We start from the raw sequence: 25,432 nt of genomic DNA on the forward strand, positions 1-25,432 counted from the left end.
AGGCCCATGCATTCTGGGTAGCCTACAGCAAAGAAAAGATGGAGGGATATAACACTAGTGATCTTCAAACCAAAGCCCCTCTGGCACCACAATTTGCCACTGGGACTCAATGTTGACTCCTTTTCTTGTTCAAAGATGCCCTTGCCATCGACAGTGGTATTGAGGTCCACAGATTCCTCTGAAGCTGAGATCTTTGAAGTGCCTTCCATGGGCCCACTCACATCACAAGACAAAGGACCACCAAATCTACAGCCACCAAATCAGAGGCCATCTTAGCAAAATCCATGGGGCCTGTTTCCATTCATGATGCCGCCACAATGGGCACGCCCACAGGCTTCATGCTCATGGCAACCTGTAGAATATTCCACAAGATCCAGATGGTACCACCAGTACCAATACCACTCTGACAGGGGATCCCCCATAATGGTTCTGTGAGGACAAACTTTACCAAATATCAGAAGCAGGGTCGGAGAGCACTTCAGTGCCATCTCTTGACAATACGGTCACTGACCTGTCAACTCTCTGTACAACAAAGGACCTTATGATGTATTCAGAGCAGTTGACCTGATTGGCAAAAGCCCTGGGTCTAGAGTTTAATGCTTCAGAGCTGCAGCCATCCAACCCTATAATGAAGGTCTTATACAGCCCCGATTTAGGCCCTGTGGCACTCCCACTGTACAAGGGATACAGAGCATAGCTTTACCCATCTGGACTGTGCCAGACTCAACACCAGCATCATTAAAGAAGCTGGAAAACCTCTACAGGATATCATGGGTAAGCCAGGGACAGCCAGTCATGATGATGCTAGGAGTACTACAGGTAGGCAACAGAAGCAGGTCCCAGCTCACGATTAGTCACTGATAGCTGGGCTCCTGAAGTCCCTGCCCCTGATCAACAGAGGAGCTGCCACCTGAAAGCAACAGGCCAAGCCCAGGACCTGGGGTCAGACAAGACCCCATGGGTTTCCTCTCATACACCCGCACACCGGTCTCTGGAGCTGCTGGAACACTGGCAGCAGAAGGCTTGGTATGAACTACTTAAGAGAAGGAGAAGCACATGCCTAGCAGCCCTGGGGCTAACAAGCCTCTGTCATATGACTCTTTGGGCAGGAAAAGGGACCTCTATAGGCAGAGGGGAGGGGGAGCACTCCAGATCCTAGAAACTTCTTCAGGAAAGCTTGGAAGCTGTTCTCCACAGCTGGCCTGCAATCATGCAGTCCGTTGGGTCTGCACAGAAGGCTGCTCAGTGAACAACAAACAGGTAAGTGCAACCCCATTTTCTTTCCATAATCAAATTTCCACAGGTTCTACCATGGGACGGCTTGATGGAAAGGTTATAGTACTCTCTGCTGCAGCTCAAGGGATTGGCCGAGCAACTGCCATTGTAAGTCTGGAAGTATTAGTTGGTTTTCCTGTCTTATGTGTGACTATGCAACTGTTTCTATGTTTTCAATAAAGTTGCCAACCTCCAGCTGTAGTCTTGGAGAGCTCCCAGAATTACAACTGGGAGCTCTCCAAGACAACAGAGATTAGTTCCCCTAGTAGGGTGAACTTGATGGCCACTGAGGTCCTTCCCCTGCCCAAACTCTGCCCTCCCTGGGCTCCACTCCCAAATCACCATGAATTTCCCAAGCCAGAGTTGGTAACCTGAGTTATAACTGGCAGCACTCTATCTTATTTAAGGCTCATGCATTTGGTATAACTGCAAGCTTGACTCACCTCCCATCTACACACCACAAGATGGTTTCCTTGGTGCATTACAATAAATAGAGGAAAGGAGCACTTTTCTCTTTAATGTCAGCTAATCAATAGCTTGTTTTTAAAAACTATGTAGATGCTTACTAACCAGAAGTTGTTAATAGCAAATAAGCATAACATCCTGGCGTCAGTCTGTGGTTCTCTGACTCTAATTCATGGGCTGGAAATTATCTTTCTTTGCCAGGTATCATGGAATGCCACTTCTAGCCACGGTAAACAGTTCTCTGTTAGATGACCAATGGTCTAACTCAGCAAAACATAGCTTCGTATAGTGGATGGTATATTGGACAGTGCAGGGGAGAGACAGGGAGGGGTTTGATTCTGAACTGTACCCTTCAAAGTACATTCTTTTATTCATTGGTCTCTCCCAGTTCTGTGGGCATTATGTGGAGAGCCCTAAAACAAATCCTTCATTGGTCCTTTGGCCAACCACCTCCACGATCTGAATGGCAAGCAGAAAGCAGCCTGTGACTCATTACCTCTAAATTTTAACACTGCTTTAACACTGTTTTGCTTTCAAGGCCTTTGCTAAGGAAGGAGCCCAGGTCATTGCTACAGATGTCAATGAGTCCAAACTTCGAGAACTAGAAGCATTTCCAGGTATATATTTATTTCTTTGGAACCCTGTGTGTCCTTAGTTCAAGTTGAAGCATCCTATCTGCAGTTCCACTCTTAGCTAAAGTTTCATTTCTAGGCTCATTTATGTAAGAACCACAGTGATATTTTCAAATGAACACATGTTGGATCTACCTGTAAAAACTGACTGCCAGCAAATTTCCTGGTAATTCCTCTTATCTCTAAATGCTAGAACACTTAGCTGAAGCCTTTTGTAACTTGGTCTGGCAGGAGATGAATCTGAGATTTAAAAACCAGTTTAATAGCATGTTGTGTCACCTGCATTTTCCAGGTATAATAGCTTGACAGCAGTTATTCGGCTGTGGGCATTTGGGTTTGGACAGTTTTAACCTTGAGCTGCGAAGATGCATGTTCGGCACAGGGAAATTATTCATAGCGATTCAGATGTGCATGGTGAGCTCTGTCATTGTTCCATAATTGTTGGAATGGGAAGCGCTGAAGCATGACTGACTAATCAGAAAGCAAGCCACAAATATGGAGTTGTCATAATCTTTTTGCATACTTTGAATGTCTTCCAGAAGATGGCGCTGTTGAATTCAAATGACAGTATGAGATTTTCATTGATGGTTATGAAAGAGGAGTGCTGTTCTTCCCTGATCATACTATTTAAGGACCTTTGGGCTACCAGCAATGAGCATGGCAGTTGACACACAGACAGTGGTTCCTGGAAATTCAGCACACTGCCAGTGATGCACACCAAAAGTATTTCACTATATGGACATCAAGGATGTCTAGATGGGCCTAAAATCCTAAAGAGAGGGGGGCAGTTTTTGCCATAAATCTGGTCTCAGTTTTTCTTGCTGTAATTCATCTCCCTTTTATAAATTGTACACTGTTACAGCAAGACTCAGCAAAACAGCATAATGTATTTATCACCAGCGATGGGCTTAGAGTGTGAACAGTTGAGTACGTAATGCTGTGCATATTCTTCAAAAAGCTAATTTAAGGTATTAGCTATTACAGTATTTTCTGGCGTATAAGACTACTTTTTTGCCCTGAAAAACATGCCTCCAAGTGGGGGGGGTCGTCTTATACGCCGGGTGCACTTCAGTTGCGATAGACATAGCTGCCCATAGTGGCCTTCCGATGCTTGCCCAGTGCCCATAGTGGCCTCCCGATGCCCGCCCACCTCATTCTACATACCGTCCAGTATCGCGCGGTATTCAGCGCGGCCGCGGTGGGTCATCAGCGTGGCTGCGGCGAGCATCAGCAGCGAGACAGGGGTGCCAACCTTTTTGGCGTGACCAGCCCGTTCTGCTCGGCGGGAAGCAGCGGCGCTCCGGCCCGCCCCTTGTCTACGCAGAGCTCGCACATGCGCACTTGCGCACTAGTGCCGGTCACAGGGAGATGCAGGGGCGGGCCGGATGTTCTTTTACCTTTTATTTGGTGTGTGGAAGGTGTGCGGAAGAGGGAGTAGTCTTATACGACGAGTATATAACAAACTCTATATTTTCAGTGGAAATGTTGGGGGGTCGTTTTATACGCCCAGTCGTCTTATACGCCGGCAAATACGGTACATACAGCGCCCTCCATGACCTTGGTCCCTCGTATCTGCAGGACCACCTCTCCCCTTGTGCTCCAATTAGCAGGACCTTCTGCAGGAGTGTATAGCCTCTATAACTCCATCTTTGATTCAGGCTGGTGCTTGACCTTTAGTTGCCTTGACCTATATGAAGGGATGGTCATCAGGCTGCTCCCAAGAAAATATTCTTCTCTTTCATGCTTGTTAACTGCTCTTATTTAGGAAGCCTGATTTGTTTTCTCTCAGTAGATGGCCTGACTCATCTAGTGTTTGGGATAACTTGATTAATGTTTTCTTGACTTGTAGCCAGTAATTAGGATATAAAATGTTTAGCTTTAGCTATGCATCTCATCTCAGGGTTTGCTACGTTCCACTGTAGGGGGTTGTTTAAGATCCAGCAGATGGGAGCTTAACCTGCTAAGCTTGATCATTGCTTATTAAAATCTCTTTGTAAGCAAACCTGGATAATTTCCTTGGGATTTACGCAGACCTTGAAGCTCCTGGCTAGAACCCCAAACAGGGAGCCAACCTGCAAATAGACAAAATCAACAACTGCCCATACACACATGCATTTTCTGTTTTGGCCCTTGCCTTGTGGAATGGCATCAGGAGTCAGAATGAAGTCAGGAGAATTTCCAGTCTCCTGGCTTTTTGAAAGCTATGCAAAATTGAATTATTCAGAGGGCTTTTTGCACAGGAAACAAGGCTGCACTGTTAATATTATCCAGAAAAAAAACCCCTTGGAGTGAAGGGTTAGGGATTGTTGACTATACCACAGTGTATAGTTTGTACAGCCTGTTCCTGTAAGTAGGTTCCTACTATGTAATTTTTGTGATTATTACTTTTGTTTAATGTTTCATGTTAATACATGTGCTATACTTCACCTCTGGTTGGTTTCCAGTTTTCTACAAGTCAAATCTTATTGCATGGTCTACTAGATGTCATCATGGGCTGTTAATTGTATTGACATTCTGTGTATTCCTCTTTGAGTCCCAGTAAGAAAGGCAGACTACAAACAAAATAGCTTTGCATACAACATAACTGGTGGTTCAAGTAACAGCATGCTTACACCCTGGTTCCTGAAGTAATATTCAAAGGTAAAAGTTGTGCATTTTCCATGAGGACACATGTGCCCTCCAATTGTGACTGAAAAGGAAGTGAACAAAGCCCCTCTTATGCATTTTTTATTCATGCTGGAAGTGTAAATAGAAGACATGTGAGTGGCTTATGCTTTGTCTTTCCTTGCCACATCTGCCAAGCATGTGTAGCCACTCATCCTCTGCTTATGGCCATTGACCCTAACGAGTAGGCTAGCCTTAATTGCTTGGTGAATCATGGCCCAGTAATAGCAGCATAACATGCATATTTACCACTTGTGATGTGCCAGCTAATCTTTCTTGATTAGGACAGTCTAACATCAAATATCATGGTATATGTGTTGTTTAAATATCTTTCATAGGCATTCAAGTTCAGGTGCTGGATGTCACCGACAAAGGGCAGATTGAAAATTTGGCCAAGGAAGTGAAAAAAATCGATGTTCTCTGTAATGTTGCAGGGTAATGTGGTCAGTGACCTTTTAATCCCCCTGTGTTGACCTGATCTTGTCTTGGTTTCAACAGAAATGTTAATCTTAGCCACTCAGCATCAGTGATGCTGCAACATTTGGTAAACCCAGAAGCAACATGGGGTAGCTCAGAAGCCCTGTGGTTTTACCTAAAGTTTCCTGGAGCAATTCCTAGAGCTACCCATTGTTGCTGACATTATGCTTCCTCCGTATCCCTGCCTCCAGCCCTTTTGCTTGTAAGGCCTTGGAACCCTAGGTACAGAAGAGAAGAAAAATGAAAATATAGGTTTAAATTATTCCCCCCTGCCCAGGAATTTTGAAGATTGAATACATGACATGTCTACAAGTTGACAGAGAATGAGCAGAAGCATGCTGGCCTCACCTCCACTAGCTTTTGAGCATCCCTATGGATGGAGGAAGTGCCTGTGTGTATGGGAGACACTGCTTTCCAAATGTTCTTAATTACAGTGAAGGAGTGTATGCGTGGACACTTCCTGTGTGCATAGATGCTGTGCTCACAAGCTGACAATCATGCCAAGGCAGATGGTAGGGCCAGCACACTGTTGCTCCCTGCCCTTCTCAGTGCATTTAGAGGGCTCCTATCGAGATGACTTGTAGTTCTGAGTGGAGAAGACAGAATCTTTAACAGAAACTTCTTAGCACCCTTACTTAACCAAGATTCTTTGCTAGAGTTTGCTTAGTATGACAGCAACTGTTTATGCAAACAGGGATGCAAATACCTAGCCTTGAGGGAATGCCTATGGGTATAACTGCTACAGGAGATGGAGACATTCAGTATGTGTGACTACACCTTGTAAACCATTGTCAGCCCACTTTGGGATCAGAGTGGAAAGCCCAGGATTCCAAAGTTATCAAAATAACCTATTCCATCTGTCTTCAATCCTAGGTATGTACATCATGGAACCATTTTGGATTGTGAGGAAAAGGACTGGGACTTCACAATGGCGGTCAATGTTCGTAGCATGTATCTGATGATCAAAGCATTCCTTCCTAAGGCAAGGCCAACCTGCCTTCCTCTCTAGTCTTTATTTCTTGTTTCTAAGTATAACCCACATTTCACATCTCTTGCAGGTTCTTGAGGTAGCTTATATCACACATGGTATTGGATGCAATTATAACAGACCATTTTTTTAGAACTGCAAACACAAAATACCAGGGGAAATTAATGGACTGGATTCATCAGAAGAGTTCACAGAAGGAGCTGATGGCAGAAGGGATCTTTCCCATTGTTTGCTATGCAACTGCTCTGTATGGATTGGCCAATTCTCACATGCAAAATACACCTTGGGAAGGGGGGTGGCAGCAACAAGTAAAATCACTTTCTCTCTTCTGTTCCATGACTCACCGTTGTGAAAGAGAGGGGGGAAAGGCTATTTTCCTTTATTCTCTTTGGTTGTGGGAGCCCTATCTTGCAATTCATTTTGGTTATAAAGCTTTGACAATGATCAAAGAAGAATTTCAGGACAAATTACAGGTTGCCTGAGGAAAGGGAAAGATGTGCTCAGCCAACATTACATGTGAACTCTTCCAATAGATCCTACCCATTGGTATCACTTGTCTCTGAAAACTTAACAAGCTCAGCACCAGAAAAACAGATAAGGGGAGAGCTTGCCAGTATTAGGGGTCACAACTGAAGAGGCCTCTCATAGTTTTGCTCTGACCTCCAAATATGGACGTAAAATGGATTAAGGCCTCAGAAGGCTAATTGATGGGCAGGTGTCCCTAGTTCCAAGCCTTTTAGGCTTTAATGGTAATGCCTAGCACTTTAAATTGGGCTTGAATATGAATGGCAGCCTGTGTATATCTCATAAGACTGACTGTGGTTTTCACAATTAATGCCAGTCAGCAGCCTGCTGCATTTTGCCATAATTGAAGTTTCTACAGTGTCTAAAGGTGGCCCCTTGAAGAGGTGATCAGAACATGTGTAACAGTGGCCATAGCTTCTCTTTCAAAGAAGGGCTTAAGTTGGTGGAGCGAGTGAAGGTGGTAAAAGTAATTGCGTACCATTAAAAAAACCTATACATGCTTATGTGCACAAGTATATGTTAGTAAAGAGTTAGTTTAAATCTTGAAGGTGAGCAAGGGGAAAAATCAGCTTATGCAAGAAAGGGGAAGAGAAAATTCATCCTATTAAATCAATGCCAGGCTAAGAAATACAACAAACTAGAGGAAACTGTGCAGTAACAGAAGAAAAAGCAAAGCCAAAATGCTCACAGCCACAGCAGCTGAAAATGTAAGAATATATTCACAATATACAATTAAGAACAGTGAATGAAAATCTGTCAATATCTATAATGGGTCACAATTCAAATCCCATGTGTCTGGCGAATGCCAGCATTTTGCAGGACTCGAAGTGACTAATTTTGAGAAATGTATCCCAAAAGCACACATGCCTGAGGAAGTCTTCGGGAAACAGCATAGTTTTGCTAGTTACTCAGTCACAGCAATTTTGTGTGCGGGGATCACTGAATTAAGTTCATCATTTCAACTGCAGCACATGAAAAGGAACAGGAGTTCCCTGAAATAGACAAGTTTGAACTGTCTTTGAACTGTGTGCATCTCATTGGTTGAACTTATCCGAGTCTGCAAGTAATTTCTGTATGCAAAACACATGGGATTTGAATTGTGACCCATTATAAATACTGACAGATTTTCATTCACTGTTCTTTATTGTATATTGTGAATATATTCTTACATTTTCAACTGTCATGACTGTGCTTTTTCTTAGGCTAAGAAATACAGCAGCCTGACTAGCTTAGGCTAGCCTGAGTTGGTCAGAATGTGGAGGCTAAGCAGGGTCAGTCATGGTTAGTCCTTGGATGGGAGATTGCAAAGGAACACCAGGGTTGTGGTTCAAAGTCAGGTAATGGCTTACCTGTGCTCTTTTGTTCCCATGGGTTTTCTAGGAAGATTTTTCTGGGTAATAGGAGAGAGGACTCCTATTACTCAGATTTATAAATTTATACAGATTTATTATGAAGTCTAATATTGTAAAGCATCTGACTTCTGAGTAACAACCATTTACATTTCAGTAATTATTTACCATATCAGGCTAACCTATTTTCAGGAAGGTGTTTCAGATATCCACCTTATCCTGGAACAGCTCATAATAAGAACATAAGAGAAGCCATGTTGGATCAGGCCAATGGCCCATCCAGTCCAACACTCTGTATCACACAGTGGCCAAAAATTTATTTATACACACACACACACACACACACATACACTGTGGCTAATAGCCACTGATGGACCTCTGCTCCATATTTTTATCTAACCCCCTCTTGAAGCTGGCTATGCTTGTAGCCGCCGCCACCTCCTATGGCAGTGAATTCCACATGTTAATCACCCTTTGGGTGAAGAAGTACCTCCTTTTATCCGTTCTAACCCAACTGCTCAGCAATTTCATTGAATGCCCACGAGTTCTTGTATTGTGAGAAAGGGAGAAAAGTACTTCTTTCTCTACCTTCTCCATCCCATGCATAATCTTGTAAACCTCTATCATGTCACCCCGCAGTCGACGTTTCTCCAAGCTAAAGAGCCCCAAGCGTTTTAACCTTTCTTCGTAGGGAAAGTGTTCCAAACCTGTAATCAGTCTAGTTGCCCTTTTCTGCACTTTTTCCTTTCTGAGGTGCAGTGACCAGAATTGCACACAGTATTCCAAATGAGACCGCACCAACAATTTATACAGGGGCATTATGATACTGGCTGATTTGTTTTCACTTCCCTTCCTAATAATACCCAGCATGGCGTTGGCCTTTTTTATTGCAATCTCACACTGTCTTGACATTTTCAGTGCTATTTAGGCAGCCAGGGTAAATATGTGGTTTCTGGTACAGAGACTTATGGGATAAGACAATTGGTTTTTCCTTTTATACATCAAATATATATTAATCTGGCAGCGCTGCTTATGTACCAGTTTGTATGTGAAACAGATTGCTCTCTAGCAATATCTTTGATACACATTCATGACAAAAGCATTTAGCTCTATTTTAAAACAAGATGCTCTTATCTTAATGGTATAACATGGGGGGCATGTTTTACAGATGCTTGAGCAGAAATCGGGTAATATTATCAACATGGCTTCTGTGGCATCCAGCATCAAAGGTCAGTCAGTTTCATTCTAATATTGTGTATTTGTTTACCTTATTAAGGCATATCTAAGTGTGAATAGCCCTCACTAGCCCAATTTGGTCACCACTTGGAAACCTAAGCAGGGCTGGTCACGGTTAGTGCCTGGATGATAGACCACCAAGGAAGACTGAGGCTGCTATGCAGAGGGAGGCGATAGCAAACCACCTCTGCTTATTCACTTGCCTTGGAAGCTTCATGGTCCTGGGGTTGCCTTTAATTGAGTACACATCATTGTAGAAGATGGCTGCTGATTATTCTGGGGCTTTAGCCATATTATCACATGGGACCCCTCTGAATTACATACTCCATTTGAGTGCCTTTTCAGATGTTACTGTTTGCATGGATATCAGAATGCATCCCAAGGAGGAAAAAATGTATTTTCTGATTGTGAGAATGGTGATAATTCTCATTTTCGATACAGCAGATATACACATCAACTTCCTGATATGTACTCAGAGCACAAAAGATAGCTGCTGTTTCTCCACAAGGCATTGTATTTTGCCTGGTATTTTTCATGAGTATTAAGACTTGAGAAGATACAAGTCTTCTTGTATCTTTTATATATACAATTTGCCTTGGTAAATTTTTATGGATCAAATAAGGATGATCCTGCCATTATTAAGGATGTGGTCTCTATTCTAATGAAAGTGGATTTCGAATGGATAATTATGGGCGGAGATTTTAACTTAGTCCTAGATAATGAAAAAGATCGAAGCACCAAGTCAGATCTAAGGTCCCCAAGGGCTTGGGCAGCGCTAACAGCAGCAATGAAGGAGTTAGGCTTGGTAGACGTGTGGAGAGAACAGCATAAAGACCAAAAAGGGTTTACTCACTACTCGCACGTCCACCAGAGTATGGCAAGGATTGACTACTTTCTGATTTCGAGGTCAAGGTTTCACCTGGTCACGAATTCCCAAATCTGCCCATTTTCCTTCTCGGATCACCATGCTGTTACCATGGAACTGGATATGAGAAATCGGATTGAGAAGAAGTCTACATGGTACTTTAATAACTCACTAGTTAATGATCCAGTTTTTTGTGCGCAGATGGAAAAGGAGATTCCACAGTTCTTCCAGAGTAATGAAGGATCGGTGGACCACTACTTAACCATTTGGGAAGCATTTAAAGCAGTGATGAGAGGTCGTATAATTGCGTATGCCACAGCAAAGAAACGAGAACGAGCCCAACGGGAGGAAGAGCTAGAGATGTTAATTAAAGACCTATGGGAAAAGCACTTTCAGAATCCGTCTCCAGCCCTCTACACGGAAATTCAACAGTTAACTTTTCAGCTGAATTTGCTCAAGTCGCGCAAGTCTGAACTTATATATGCCCAGATAAAACACCAGTATTGGGAGTTCGGCGAAAGGCAGGGGAAAATATTAGCCTCAAGGTTAAAGGGCCAACAGGAGGAGAGATGGGTAACTCAGATTAGTGATGACAGGGGAGGCGTTCATGCTACACCTTCTGGAATAGCAGACCAGTTTCGCCTCTTTTACCAAGAGCTGTACAAGGGTCATGTTAAAGAGGTAGATGACAAACAGGACGCCTTTATACGTCAACTTGACTTACCACAACTGTCGGAAGAGGCTCAAAGGATCCTCTCAGCTCCCCTAAGATTGGATGAGGTAACGGCTGCATTAGAATCACTTCGACATGGTTCAGCCCCGGGGCCAGATGGGTACTCTCCGGTCTGGTATTTCCGATTCAGGGATATCTTAGCTCCTAAGTTGCTGAAGACATATCAAGCAATTTTTGACAAAGGTATGCCTTCAAAAGAATTTAATGCGGCTTGGATTACACTGATTCTTAAACCGGGGAAGCCCGCATATCTCTGTTCAAGCTATCGCCCAATATCCTTGTTAAATGTTGACAACAAGATACTGACGGCTATATTAGCACAACGCCTTCAATCAGTAATAGCTTCGGTGGTGAACAGAGCTCAAGCAGGCTTTATCAGAGGTCGCTCGGGAGCTGATAATGTTCGGTTAATTACTGACTTAATAGCCACTTATAATGAGAAGCCGGAATCTGCGTTTCTAATCTCTATTGATGCTGAGAAGGCATTTGATTGTGTGGACAGAGGGTTCCTGAGGAAGACGATGACATACCTGGGCTTTCCGGAAGAATTCCTTCGGTGGACCCAGTTGATATATCAGAATGCGACCTCGAGAATTAGAGTCAATGGAGAGCAGTCTGGAGTAGTCGATCTGGCATGCGGCACAAGACAGGGGTGTCCGCTTTCCCCACTCCTGTTCAACATCTGCATTGAGCCTCTCGCCCAGGCGGTGCGCCAAAGGACGAACATATATGGTATGAAGCACGGTCTCAGCGAATTTAAAATTCTGTTATATGCAGACGATGCCCTTTTGATGGTGACTGAGCCAGAGTCCTCTTTTCCAGCAATTATTAAGCTTACTGAAGAATTCGGCCAACTTGCAGGCTACAAAGTGAATTGGGGGAAAACTGAGGTACTCCAAGTGGGCGGTAAGAAGATTCCTGAGGCAGTTGGAAGGCGGTTTAGACTTCAGGAGGACTCGATTCAATACTTAGGAATACAAATTCCCAATCGAAGTCAAAACTTAGTGGGGATGAATTTTAGAAAGCTCCTGGAGAAAACACAAGCTGACTTCACCCGATGGAAACCCATCCCATTGTCATTGTGGGGTAAAGTGAATGCCCTTAAGATGGTTACATTCCCCCGCTTCTTTTATGTTCTCCGAGGTCTCCATCAGTATATTCCGCAGAAGTGGTTTAAAAGAGTCAATACTCTAATAACAAACTTCTTGTGGGAAGGGAAAAGGCCACGACTTTCCTTGGCTAGGCTCCAGCTCCCAATTGATCAAGGTGGCTTTGGTATGCCAGACTTAAGTGTATACCATAGGGCCTATATGTTGGCAAGTGTTAGTAAGTGGAGGCAAGATGTAGGGAAGGAATCTCCAGACTGGGTGGCCCTCGAGGCTTCAACAGTGGCCCCTCTTTCTACGCTAGAGGTTTTGGGTTCGAAGCACTACCAAGGGGAAGTATTGCTTCCAGCAATTCAGGCCACCAGGCGATTATGGCAGCTAATAGGGTCCAAGCAAGGCTTTAACGCCTTCTTACATGGATCAATGACTCTTTGGGGAAACCCAGAATTGAGGATCGGAGGGTGCCAAGTGGTTTGGAAGGGTTGGATTGAAAAAGGGATAACAACTCTTGATCATCTACGAGACCCAAACAGAGAAGAATTCTGGACATTTAAGGAGTTTCAAGACAAGTATAATCTTGAATCTAACCAATGGCTACATTATTACCAAATAAAGATGGCGCTGACGCAGCTGCTGGGTCCGGATGCCTTGGCTGCCCCTGATCCACCATCCCTTTTAGCTGTATTAAGGCGGACATGGCAGCAAGATAATCCAGTGCAAGCCCTGTACACGTACTTTCGATATGGGACGCAACAACAACAGTTAATTGAAGAATTACGGGTAAAATGGGCAGATGAACTGAACCTTAGTATTCTACCATTCCAATGGTTCACAATCAACAGGGCGATCCGAAAAGTTTCTAAAGATCAACGCTTGATATTAATTCAGCAAAAAATTCATTTCCGTATTTACTGGACACCTGTTCGACTACACAAATTTAACCTCTTGACTTCACCAGCATGTTGGCGATGCCAGGGAGGTGAAGCGGGGCTAAGCCACATGATTTGGTCATGCCCGGTGCTGCTTGATTTCTGGGGCGATATACTCAGGTGGATAAACCGCGTATTGGGAGCTCAGCACAGATTCACAGCCATGCAAGTTCTTTTAAACTACTTCCCGTCAGCATGGGTGTTGTCTCGCCCACAGCGATATTGGGGATTTCGGGCACTGATGACGGCAAAGAGGATAATCATGCAGATGTGGAGAACGGAATTTTCAGGAACCGTAGCGCAATGGCTGGAGGACATGCTGCGATTGGCGGTGGATGAAAGGCTGGTCTACCGACGAATGATGCAACAACAACAATTCGAGGACATTTGGGCACCGTTTTTGGCGGCTGTCAATAATTTACAGGGTCCGGGATGTGAATTTGAACATAGTTCCCTCTAGGCTGTGGGGGCCAAGGTGGTCCAGAGAGCTATATCAAGTATTAGGCATACAATAGGCAGAGATAGATAAGTATGGGCAACAAGGGTGACGGGTCACAGGGTGCTGGATGAGTGGATAATTGTGAACTACGTAATTTTTTGTTTGTTTAATTGTTAAATATTTATTATTACTATGGATCTGTTACATATACTAATTTCAATAAATGATGAATATATATATAAAAATATATATATATATATACAATTTTAGAAGAGTTTCATGTGAACTTGGTCCTCCAGGCCAGCAAATTTTGGGTAGAGTGCCTTCTTTAGTACTAAACCACATATTACATGCTGTTTCCTGTAACTTGCCTAGATTTGATTTCTAGATGACCATGCTACATTGAAGGTTGGCAGTCAAGACTTGAGGCTGAAGGAGTGGGGGAAACACTGTGTTTAACCCTTTCCTTAATGGAAGGTTTTTTAAAATCTTAAAATAGCCCCAGTTGTCATCTTTTTCTCTCACGCCCTTGGGGAAAGCTTCTGGGACCCCCAGATGCTTTTGAGTTTAAAAGTAACGCCAACCTCCATTTTAAGACATAGTTTTCATCTTTAGAGTCAAGGCTACAATCTAGAATCAAATGTACTAAAGCCTTGCAGTATGGATACTAAAAGGTTGCGTCAAGCCTGCTGATTTAGCCCTGTGGAAGAAGAGGACTACTAGCAAAGTGTATTTAAATATGTATGCTGGTGGACAGCTGAGTGTTTACAGTGGTCATTTTTCTTTGAAGTTTTATACCCAAATGAGCCCTTACAGGAGGACCCAGGCAGAGGCCAAATGAGATGACCTCTCAGCATCTGTAAGAATAAGAAAAACATGAGGAACAAACCCATGGAGGAAACATAGACTAAACAGACATCATTTTTAATATGGATGCAATGCAAAAGCAAAGTAACTTCCATGGAATTAAAACCCAGAAATATTTGTAAGAGGGACCCCTGAAATCTTAGAAAAAAAACTTTTTGTAAGAAATTCAGAGCATCTTGGACTTCCAGGGTTGGATCATGGAGAGTTGAGCCGCTTCTCAAAGAGGAGCGGACTGGAGCCTTTGTTCTGGGCAGAGAAGGCAACCCCAACGCCTGCTGCCTACTTTTCTCAGTGAGGGAAAAGGCCAAGACATGCATGGAAGAATTCTGAGGGGATTTACTTTGGCTGACGAGAAGTCCCAGTGGGGTTCCTTTTAGGCTTTGAAGAGTCCCCATCGAAGAATCGCATTCCAGTGTCTACAAAGGGTCTCCGTGGTCGTTGACTTAAACTCATCAAGATTCAAGCCTTCTTTGGACTATTTCAATTTCTAAATAATCATCTTTGGAGAGAACTGTCTTGAGGTTAAATTTGGCTGCAAGGTAAGGAGATCGTTCACTCCGGGACTAAAATCAACTTTATATGAGATAAAGATTAAAATTTGGACCTAGCTACAAAATTCCAAAGTTATAAACAAGAGAAGGGGGTAATTTTGGAACTTTTTGGAGATTTAGAAGCAAAGTTAAAAGCTGAAAAACAACTTATGTTTGGAATACTTGCAATTTGTGTTAAAAAAAACCCATCGTCACTGAGTTGCTGAGCTGGAAGACTTCACAGGAAGTGATGCAGAAATTGTAACGCAAGATCTTTCAACCATTGAGAACAGGACTTTGTGGCAAGAAAAGCAGGAAGAGGCCATTGGAAGAAGGGAATTTAAAGACCTCCTGGCCTTCTTTAGGACTGGAAAATCATAGACAAATTGTGGCGGTCATTAAAGGAAGGTCAAAATAATTTTTTAAATTGAAAGAAAAAAAAACGGGACTTTAAAAGTTATTGGAGCCGGCAGATATCATCACTTTAGAGTGAAATATATTGGAATATATAAGTGGTGTTAATTTTTGGTGGCCTTTTGGAGAAAAAGAGAATTTTAAAAAGGTTAGAAAAATCGCGGCCGCCTTTTTGTTTATTTTAAAGACTTTAAAAATTAATAACTTGGGCTAGGAAGCCCTGAGAACGGCGATTTTGGGAGCATTGGAAAGGGCATCTCCCAAACTATAAAATCCAGTGGTGTATTTTTAATTTGGAGAGATCAATTGGAAAGCTTATTTTGGCAGTGAGGGGAGAGGAATGTCAGAGCAGAGGCTGCCAAAACAGACACGTGCAAGGACTGCTTCACTTGAGGAGGGGAAGGTGCCTAAAATACAAGAACAACTAGATGCCATGGAGGCAAGACTGATCAAAGTGATGAAGGAGTTAATAACAGAGAATAAAAAGCAAGTAGTAAAAAAACTAGAGGTGGTAAAGTCAGAAATAAAAAAAGATCTCAGAAAGGACTCACAAACAACGTTAAATAAAGTACATGTGGTTGAAAATAAGGTGAAAGATCAAGATTCCATGATTAATAAATTGCAGGAGAAAGCTGCTCTGCAAGATTGCAAGTTAATGAAAAACCAGATTCGTTTGAGAGGAGTACCTGAAGATGAAGGATCTGATTTAAGGACATATATAATAAGAATTATTGCTGCGTTTTTGGAGATGGATGCTGATGAATCTAGTTACCTGTATGATTATATATATAGGGTTAATTCCCTGTATGCCAAGAAAAACAAATTACCAAGAGATGTGGTAATTAAATTCATTACAAGAGACATGGTGGGAAAGATCTTAAAAAAGCAGTTTGAAAAAATATTGGAAATTGAGGGAAGTAGAGTAAGAATCATGAAAGAGTTGCCAAGAAAAGTCATAAGTGACAGAAGACTATACAAAAAGTTAACTGACAAGTTGCGGAACATGGAAGTGAGATACAGATGGATACTGCCAGAAGGTCTAAGTTTTGAACATGGAGGGAAAAGGATTATAATTACAAATGTACTGGAACTGAGGAAGTTTTTTTAAGAAAATAGGGGATTTGGGGATACAGAATAAAGAGAAGAACCATTATGGATTACAAATTAATATCTTGGAACGTAAATGGACTAAATTCACCGCAAAAAAGAAAGGCTACGTTTCAATGGATCAAGAAACAAAAATGTAATATAATTTGTCTACAAGAAGTACATATCAGACAATTGGATTACAAATTTTTATGGAATAAACAATTGGGTAAAGAATTTTTCTCCTTGGCTAAGGAGAAAAAAAGGGGCGTAATTTTTTATGTTAAACAAGAATTAGATCCAAAATTGATTGGAAGTAATAAAATTATCTTCAGAAACTGATGCAGGGATGTGGTTAACGTACAATCAACTATTAAATATACAGGGAGGAAAGGTGGAACTTAAAATCAATTGAAGAATTACAGTATAAATATAATTGGTTTCAACTGCAACAAATTAAGAGTTTGGTGGAACAGGATATTAAAAGCGAAGGTATTAGACAAGAGCAAACAGAATTGGAAAAAATGCTGTTGGGAGAAAATGAAAAATTGATTTCAAGAATTTATAAATTATTATTGAAGTGGTCTACAGAAGATGAAGTTGTTAAATCTCAAATGATTAAATGGGCAATTAATTTTAACAAAGAAATACAAATTGAATCATGGGAGTACTTGTGGAAGAACTCTATGAAAATATCAACATGTTATAATATTAAAGAAAATTATTTCAAAATGCTATATAGATGGTATATGACACTTAAAAAACTGGCAAAAATGAACAATCAGTTGTCAGACAGGTGTTGAAAATGTAAAAAACATGAAGGATCTTTCTACCATATGTGGTGGACTTGTGAAAAGGCAAAGCAATTTTGGCAAGAATGATCCAGCAAGAAATGTCAAAAATTTTAGGCTATGACATTAAGAGGTCTCCAGACTCTTTTTTGTTGGGATTACAAATAGAAAGTTTTCCGAAACAAGATAGAACGTTGGTGTGGTATCTGCTTTCAGCAGCAAGGACATTATATGCGCAGTTATGGAAGCAAGATAAAATACCAGAAAAATGGGATTGGATTTTAAAAATTATTTCTTTGAGTGAAATGGATAAACTTACAAGAATTTTAAAAGACTATGATACGGAGAAATTTAGAAAGGAATGGGAGAAATTTCAAAAATATGTTGAAAAACATTGGAAGGTAAAGGGATATTTAGTGATTTTTGATAAAAATTGAACTGTGTTGGAATAATGGACTAAAAATTTGGTTGAAAAAAAATAACTTTCCAGAATTAAAGGTCTAAGAAAAAGTAAAGATGGATTTACAGACTTTAGTTTAAAATGAAGATTCTTGTTTTGATAAAATTACTTTGTATTTTTTTAATTAATTTTAAGAAACACTGGCGGAGGTCAAGAAAAGGGGGGGAGAGGAGGAGGGGTGAAAAGTGCGATGTATTGTTCTCATAACGTAATGTCTTTAATTTTCTTTTAGAATATAGTAACAATATGTTGCAGATTAATAAAATTTGTTTAAATCGAAGAAATTCAGAGCATCTCCTGGCTGTTCAGATGAAGTCAGTGAGAAAGCAGGCAGGAGCCTCTAAAGCAGGGGTCCCCAACCTCTGGGCCGTGGACCAGTACCGGTACGTGGCCTGTTGACAACTGGGCCATGGAGTGAGGCAGAGACACCGCACCACCTCTTTCGCCTACCCGTATCCCCGGCAGACGAAAGAGGCACAAAAGAGGCAGTGCAGCCTCACTCCAAAGCACCACCTCTTTCATTTGCCCAGGTTCTGGGTGGGCGGAAGGGGTAGTGCGGCAGTGACCTTTGCCTATCCCTCATTTGAAGACCCCCATGGGGGACAGGGATGGGCAACAAAAACCCCAGCACCCCCACCGGTCCGTGGAAAAATTGTCTTCCACAAAACTGGTCCCTGGTGTCAAAAAGGTTGGGGGCCACTGCTCTAGAGAGATGCAACATTATCTTTCGCTCAAGCATGATGTGTTTCCTCATTGCTTTAATCCTGATCCCTCTTAGGAGTTGCCAATCGGTGTGTCTATAGCACCTCAAAGGCTGCAGTCATTGGTCTCACCAAGTCCGTTGCAGCTGACTTCGTTGATCAAGGCATCAGATGCAACTGTATTTGCCCTGGTAAGCGTGGTTGTGTCTGCCCTTTGATAGACTGGAAAACTCACAACTTTGCTGATCAAGAATGAAGGATATCCAGTTTGTTTGTTTCATTCATATAAGCTAAGACTTTGGTAGTTCTTTAAAAAGAAAAATTGACAGCCTTTGAATAGGTGTGGAAACAAATCGAGGTAGAAACTTCTTTTCAGGATGATGTTACCAAACTTTTGTTGGTATTACCAAAACACATCGTAAGAACATAAGAGAAGCCATGTTAGATAAGGCCAATGGCCCATCCAGTCCAACACTCTGTGTCACACAGTGGCCAAAAAAAATTATTTTTTATATATATATATATATATATATATATATATATATATATATATTTATACACGCACACATACTGTGGCTAATAGCCACTGATGGACCTCTGCTCCATATTTTTATCTAAACCCCTCTTGAAGGTGGTTATGCTTGTGGCTGCCACCACCTCCTGTGGCAGTGAATTCCACATGTTAATCACCCTTTGGGTGAAGAAGTACTTCCTTTTATCCGTTTTAACCTGTCTGCTCAGCAATTTCATCGAATACCCACGAGTTCTTGTATTATGAGAAAGGGAGAAAAGTACTTCTTTCTCTACTTTCTCCATCCCATGCATTATCTTGTAAACCTCTATCATATCACCCCGCAGTCGACGTTTCTCCAAGCTAAAGAGTCCCAAGCGTTTCAACCTTTCTTCATACGGAAAATGTTCCAGCCCTTTAATCAATCTAGTTGCCCTTTTCTGGACTTTCTCCAATGCTATAATATCCTTTTTGAGGTGCGGCGACCAGAACTGCACACAGTACTCCAAATGAGACCGCACCATCGATTTATATAGGGGCGTTATGATACTGGCTGATTTGTTTTCAATTCCCTTCCTAATAATTCCCAGCATGGCGTTGGCCTTTTTTATTGCAAACGCACACTGTCTTGACATTTTCAGTGAGTTATCTACCACGACCCCAAGATCTCTCTCTTGGTCAGTCTCTGCCAGTTCACACCCCATCAACTTGTATTTGTAGCTGGGATTCTTGGCCCCAGTGTGCATTACTTTGCACTTGGCCACATTGAACCGCATCTGCCACATTGATGCCGACTCACCCAGCCTCAACAGATCCCTTTGGAGTTCCTCACAATCCTCTCTGGTTCTCACCACTCTGAATAATTTAGTGTCATCCGCAAACTTGGCCACTTCACTGCTCACTCCCAACTCTAAATCATTTATGAACAAGTTAAAGAGCATGGGACCCAGTACCAAGCCCTGCGGCACCCCACTGCTTACCGTCCTCCACTGCGAAGACTGCCCATTTATACGCACTCTCTGCTTCCTATTACTCAGCCAGTTTTTGATCCACAAGAGGACCTGTCCTTTTATCATCATGCAGGTATGGGATACTGGACATCAGCTGAAATCAGTAAGATTAGTGTCTGGGAAAGGTTACTTTAAGACAGACCTTAACACAGTGTCCTCCACAGCTATGGGAACTGCCACAGTGATACATACCCTAGGCAGACACAGCAGGCCAATTGCTTCTGTAGCAGATTTTAGCAACCAGGAACAGCAAGGGTCATGATCACACATGGCTGATTTCCGAAGGGTGTCAAGTATTTTGGGCAAGAGAAAACAAAACCTTGCAGGTGATCCACATTAAGGGTGAGTATGCCCAGGCTAGCCCAGTCTCATCAGGCCTCAGAAGCTTGGCGGGGGCAGCCTTGGGAGACTGCCAAGGAAGTCCAGAGTTACTATGCAGAGGCAAGCAGTGGCAAACCACTTCTGTTCATTTTTTGCCTTAAAATCCCTACAGAGTCCCCATAAGTTAGCTGTGACTCGATGGCACATTCCACCACTATATTTTCCTTTATGTGTTTCCTTTATGATGGCAACACAGACACACACCCTGGTTATCCATATAATTAAATTAAATTTAATCTTCATGCAGTTATACCTTGCTCTTCATCCAAAGAATGCAGAGATTCCCAAGCAATCCTGCGTTCCAGGCAGCTTATAGGACCAAATCTCCCAGAAACAGAATCTGACTTGTGCCTTTCTATAAGGTATGGAAGCAGGACTTCAAGGTCAGTTAGGCTTGCTCTCTCTTTTGCACAGGAGACGAGATCTACCATGCCTTAACATTCCTAAGGATCAGCCAATATGTCCCTGTCTGTTCAGCTCGTCACTAGGAATGCTTAAGGAAAATTAGCTAAATTCAAGTCCACTAGTAGTACCTTGGAGACCAACAAGATTCAAAGAGCTTTGACTCTCAAAAATTCATGCCCCTAAAATCTTATTGATCTTTGAGGTGCTACTGGACTCGAATCCAGTTTTTCTGCTGCAGACCAATGCTGCTACCCTCTGAAGCACTTTGTGGAAAATGAACTCAGAAGGATAACTTTAAGTGCTTGTTCAGTTGAGCTATGTTCATGTCACATACAACCCACTGTACTAAAAATAACACATTTTCAGGTGATTTTTTTTTAATATGAAGGTCAATCTGTGCTGACTTCCAATATGGGGATTTGTGATCAGTACTGATGTTTGAATATTTTCCCAGGTACTGTTGACACTCCTTCTCTACGTGAGCGAATCCAGGCCAGGCCTAATCCTGAAAAGGTGGGCAGTCCATTTAATTATTGATGTCAAGTACACACTGCAGGAACGTAGTTCTCAGTGGGCTGCATCAAACACTGTATTTGTTTTGACCTCTCTAGAATGTAGATCATAAGCCATTCACTGCACTGACTTCATTGAGTGTCCTTGCAAAACAACCACCACCATCTTTCTTGGAAAATGTGTTAATTGAGGACACATTCCTGCACACTGGCAAGAAGAGAGTCTTTTGCCCACTGGGAACTGCAGCTTACAATGCAGTTCCCTGAGAACCACTTCTAATGTTGCTTTTTTTTCATAGACTTATGACTCCTGGCTCTTCCATTTCAAGATCTTGAGTTGCCTTTAACGTGTGTGTTTCTGAATGGTATCTTGTGAATGAAATTGACACCACAGACTGTACTCTAAAGCTAGAAGCACTTAAACAGGGAATGCTTCTTTTTTAAAATCTCCAGGCGCTGAAGGACATGGTGGCCAGACAAAAGATGGGCAGGCTTGGTACAGCTGAAGAAATAGCCCAGCTTTTTGTCTATCTGGCTTCTGATGAAGTAAGTTTTGGGGGGTTGAGACCAAAGTGTTACAACAAGCTGTCTGGCGTGGTGCCTGTTAAGCGTAGTTCAAGTTGGCTACTGCTACTAAAATATATTTTTGTGTTTATTGTAACATTTCATTCCCTTTCACAATACATCATATGGATTAGGGAATCGAGTTTAGTATGATTAATTTCTGCAAATTCTGGTACCAATTAATGCTACATTTAAGTATTTACGCTCTACTTTTCTTCCCAGCGAGATCCCAAAACAGCTTATGACACAGTTCGTCTCTGTTCCATTTTATTTGGCACTATCACTTCAATTCTATGTTATCTAACCATCCCTATTCTGTTTTTTCCCCCCCAGTCAGCCTATGTGACTGGCAATGAATGCATCATTGATGGTGGCTGGAACCTGTGACTTACTTTTCTGAAGAGTCCTTATGCAAATGGCAAAGTGCCCTTTGGAGAACAGAAAAGCAAAACTGCTTACACTCTAATAGACATCTCAGTGCTGCTGGCACTCTTAATGGCTAAAAATGATTGATTCCCTTCTCCCACCTGATTTGTCAGTTATCTGGTAGGTGCCGAGCCTTCTTTTCCACTCTTTTCTTGCGCTATACATGCTTGTTCATTTCTTTGTGGTGTGCGGCCTGCACATTTTATGTTGCCTGCAGCTTTTTAACTGGAGATGCTGGAGCTTGAACCTAAGACCTGCAGGCAAAAGAGCCACAGCCCCTCACATTCCCTCTCTTGCTGTGTCCTTCTGTTGCAAAAAGATCACATTTTCCACGTCCGTTGCTATGCAGAATGTAGTGAGCTGAATGTCGTAGTCACTCATTGGATGTTAACTGTGACACAATCAATGCTCACCCTAAGTTGTGGTGACTTGTGAGTAACAATTCTACTTTGTGAGTTACTGGCATGAATGTTGTGAGCCAGCGATTTGGCTACTGCATAAATTAGTTTACTCGGGGGGGCCATCCTTCCTGAGCTAAGACAAAAATGTGTGAGCCAGAGGGTAAAAAACTGAGCTAGCTCACTCTAACTCAGCTTAGAGGGAACACTGGACACAACTCATTGTGCACAAAGCCAGTCTTTCCTCAATTTATCTGCACTGGGGGGCGGGATTATTTCATCTTTACTACTTAGAGGCTATGCACTGCTGTAAAAACCCACTGCAGACACACATTCCTGGCTTTTAATAGTAATGAATAGCAGTAAGACACCCTTTCTGCATGCATACATCCACCACTTAGCTTTTTCTAGTTTGTGTTTTGTTCATTAGAAAATGCCTGACTCCTATTCCCACACTGGTACTTGCATCTAACTTAACTATAAAAGAGAAAGGGGGCAACAAACAGCACATTTTTCTCTGACTATTCAATCAGAAATATTAAAATGGAGCAAAGTCTGATCATGCTTTTAAAAACAAAATTACTTTTATTGATTACTTGATAGAACCAATAAAATGCTTTCCCAGTATATATATTGTGTGTATATAACTGTACACAAATTTCAGTGAGAGCTCTGCAAGATACGTTAATGTCTCTGCATAATTTATACAAACTGCAGAATGAGGTATTTAAGTTAAACAAGCATATTCCTTTTTATAAAAGTGTGTAACTCTGATCACTGTGGTACCAATCAGCACCACTTCCACTGTAGCCTGCTAGCAAGTTTGTGATGCTGCTGTCCCCAGTAATAAAGAATCAGTACATGGCTGGGGAGTGGGGGTGTATGGGAGCATGCACACACTGTTGATCCACGAGATGACTTTTTTGAATAGTATCTGGGCCTTCCCAACCCTAACTGCATGCAGCTCGCATGCTCCTGTCTGCTTTGTACTCTCCTGAACCTAAAAGGTTCTCTATTGTGGACAGTATCCTACTCAAACTACCAATGATAGAAAGTGCCTACCGCTGGCTAAATATTGCTGACAAGCACACACTGTGGCTGCCTATATGTTCACTGTATTCCTCCTATCATGGATTTAAGAAGCAGGCACAATGAGTTGCATAGGAGCAGACTAGAAAGCAAAAACAGCCCCAAAAAAGGCCGCCACCCCCCCCCCCTCGGCCTGGAAGGAAAGGAGCAAAAGATGGACATGACTCTGCTACTGGCTGCCCTGGCTCTAGAAAAGCAAGGTAACAGTGCCAGCGGGGACATGAGTTTTAACACACACACCCCAGCATGTTTGCGGTTTCATTGGTTGAAACCAGCACCATCTGAACTGTTATAGTTTGGTGTAGTGAGAGCCAGTTTGGTGTAGTGGTTAAGTGTGTGGACTCTTATCTGGGAGAATTGGGTTTGATTTCCTATTCCTCCACTTGTAGCTGCTAGAATGATCATGGGTCAGCCATCCGTCTCGAGTTGTCCTTGAAAGGGCAGCTTCTGTGAGAGCTCTCTCAGTCCCACCTACCTCACAGGGTAGGTGTGGGGGAAGAAGATAAAGGTGATTGTAAGCCGCTCTGAGACTCTGATTCAGAGAGAAGAGCGGGGTATAAATCTATGGTCTTATTCTAAAAAGGGAAAGAGCTAGGAGCTGTCTTTCCTCCCCATTCCAGAGCTATGTTTAGAGTTGGGGCAGCCAGGCTTGCTGGCAGCAGCTTCTAGGGCCTCAGGCTTGACACAATGGCAATTACAAGATCTGCTTTGAACAAGGTACCAGTGGCCCTGATGGGGGGGGGGGGGGGTGGCCCTCCAGGCTATCAGCCTGCTGGGATTTCCCCAGCAGCCTGAATGTCCAAGGCACCCCAGGAGCCTCCAAATAACTACTTCACAGCAGGAATAGATCTCTACTCTGGACCTTCACCATAGTTACCCATTTCCATCATTCTGGCTTCCTGTGAGACTGAGCATGTGCAAAAATCTCCAGGAAAGAGATTGTTTTGAAAACACCTTTGGAGTTGCCCATCCTCGGAGGAAGACTACTTACAAAATAAGTTGAACCTTAGGTGCTCGTCAAGACAAGCTGGAAGTTTGCAACAAGTTGGAACTCAATTATTGCTTTGTCCCAAGCAGGAACTTTTTTATGGTTATACAAGCTGAACTTGTTCCTGCTGGTTCTCGAACACCATTTTTTTCAGAATCTGCATTGTGAAGTTTTTGCTTCGCCTCTATAGTTCCTGAACCACAGCTGTCATAATTAAAGTTCTGGATTCTTTCAAAATTTGCAGTTGCACTTATTTATATCCTATTTTTCACCCCAGCTGGCACTCAAAGTGGCTTTGAACATTGTTCTCCCTTTCCCCATGCTCTCAACAACAACCCTGTGAGGTAGGCCAGGCTGAGGGTTTGTGACGGACCCAAGATCACCCAGCAAACTTTCATGGTAGAACTGGGTATTTGAACCCAGGTCTCTCAGGATCTTCGTCCAACACTCCACCGTGCCAGCTGTCAAATGTTTTCTGTTCAGAATGTCTGCTATTTGAGAATAAATTAACTCCTGAACATTTAGTTGTCTCTACTTTTATTATGCTATTTTTCCTTAATTTGCTTATTATGACTTGAATAATGTGTCCTTTAACTATACACATCCTGATTTTGTT

The 25,432-nt window shown here is 42.4% G+C and overlaps 1 protein-coding gene across 1 annotated transcript; it reads left to right on the top strand.

The window, feature by feature from the left end:
• The first annotated feature begins 1,296 nt into the window (after window positions 1-1,296).
• On the top strand, window positions 1,297-23,361 carry BDH2 (3-hydroxybutyrate dehydrogenase 2). Its single transcript, XM_060247340.1, has 9 exons — window positions 1,297-1,383; window positions 2,279-2,357; window positions 5,375-5,471; window positions 6,387-6,495; window positions 9,544-9,604; window positions 18,610-18,723; window positions 21,294-21,352; window positions 21,805-21,897; window positions 22,249-23,361. Exons 1-9 carry the CDS (start codon window positions 1,312-1,314, stop codon window positions 22,300-22,302), a joined length of 738 nt encoding a protein of 245 aa, XP_060103323.1. The 5' UTR covers window positions 1,297-1,311; the 3' UTR covers window positions 22,303-23,361.
• Window positions 23,362-25,432: the final 2,071 nt, after the last annotated feature.

The sequence above is a fragment of the Heteronotia binoei genome, chromosome 9 (assembly GCF_032191835.1).
Source record: "Heteronotia binoei isolate CCM8104 ecotype False Entrance Well chromosome 9, APGP_CSIRO_Hbin_v1, whole genome shotgun sequence".
Classification (NCBI taxonomy): Eukaryota; Metazoa; Chordata; class Lepidosauria; order Squamata; family Gekkonidae; genus Heteronotia; species Heteronotia binoei.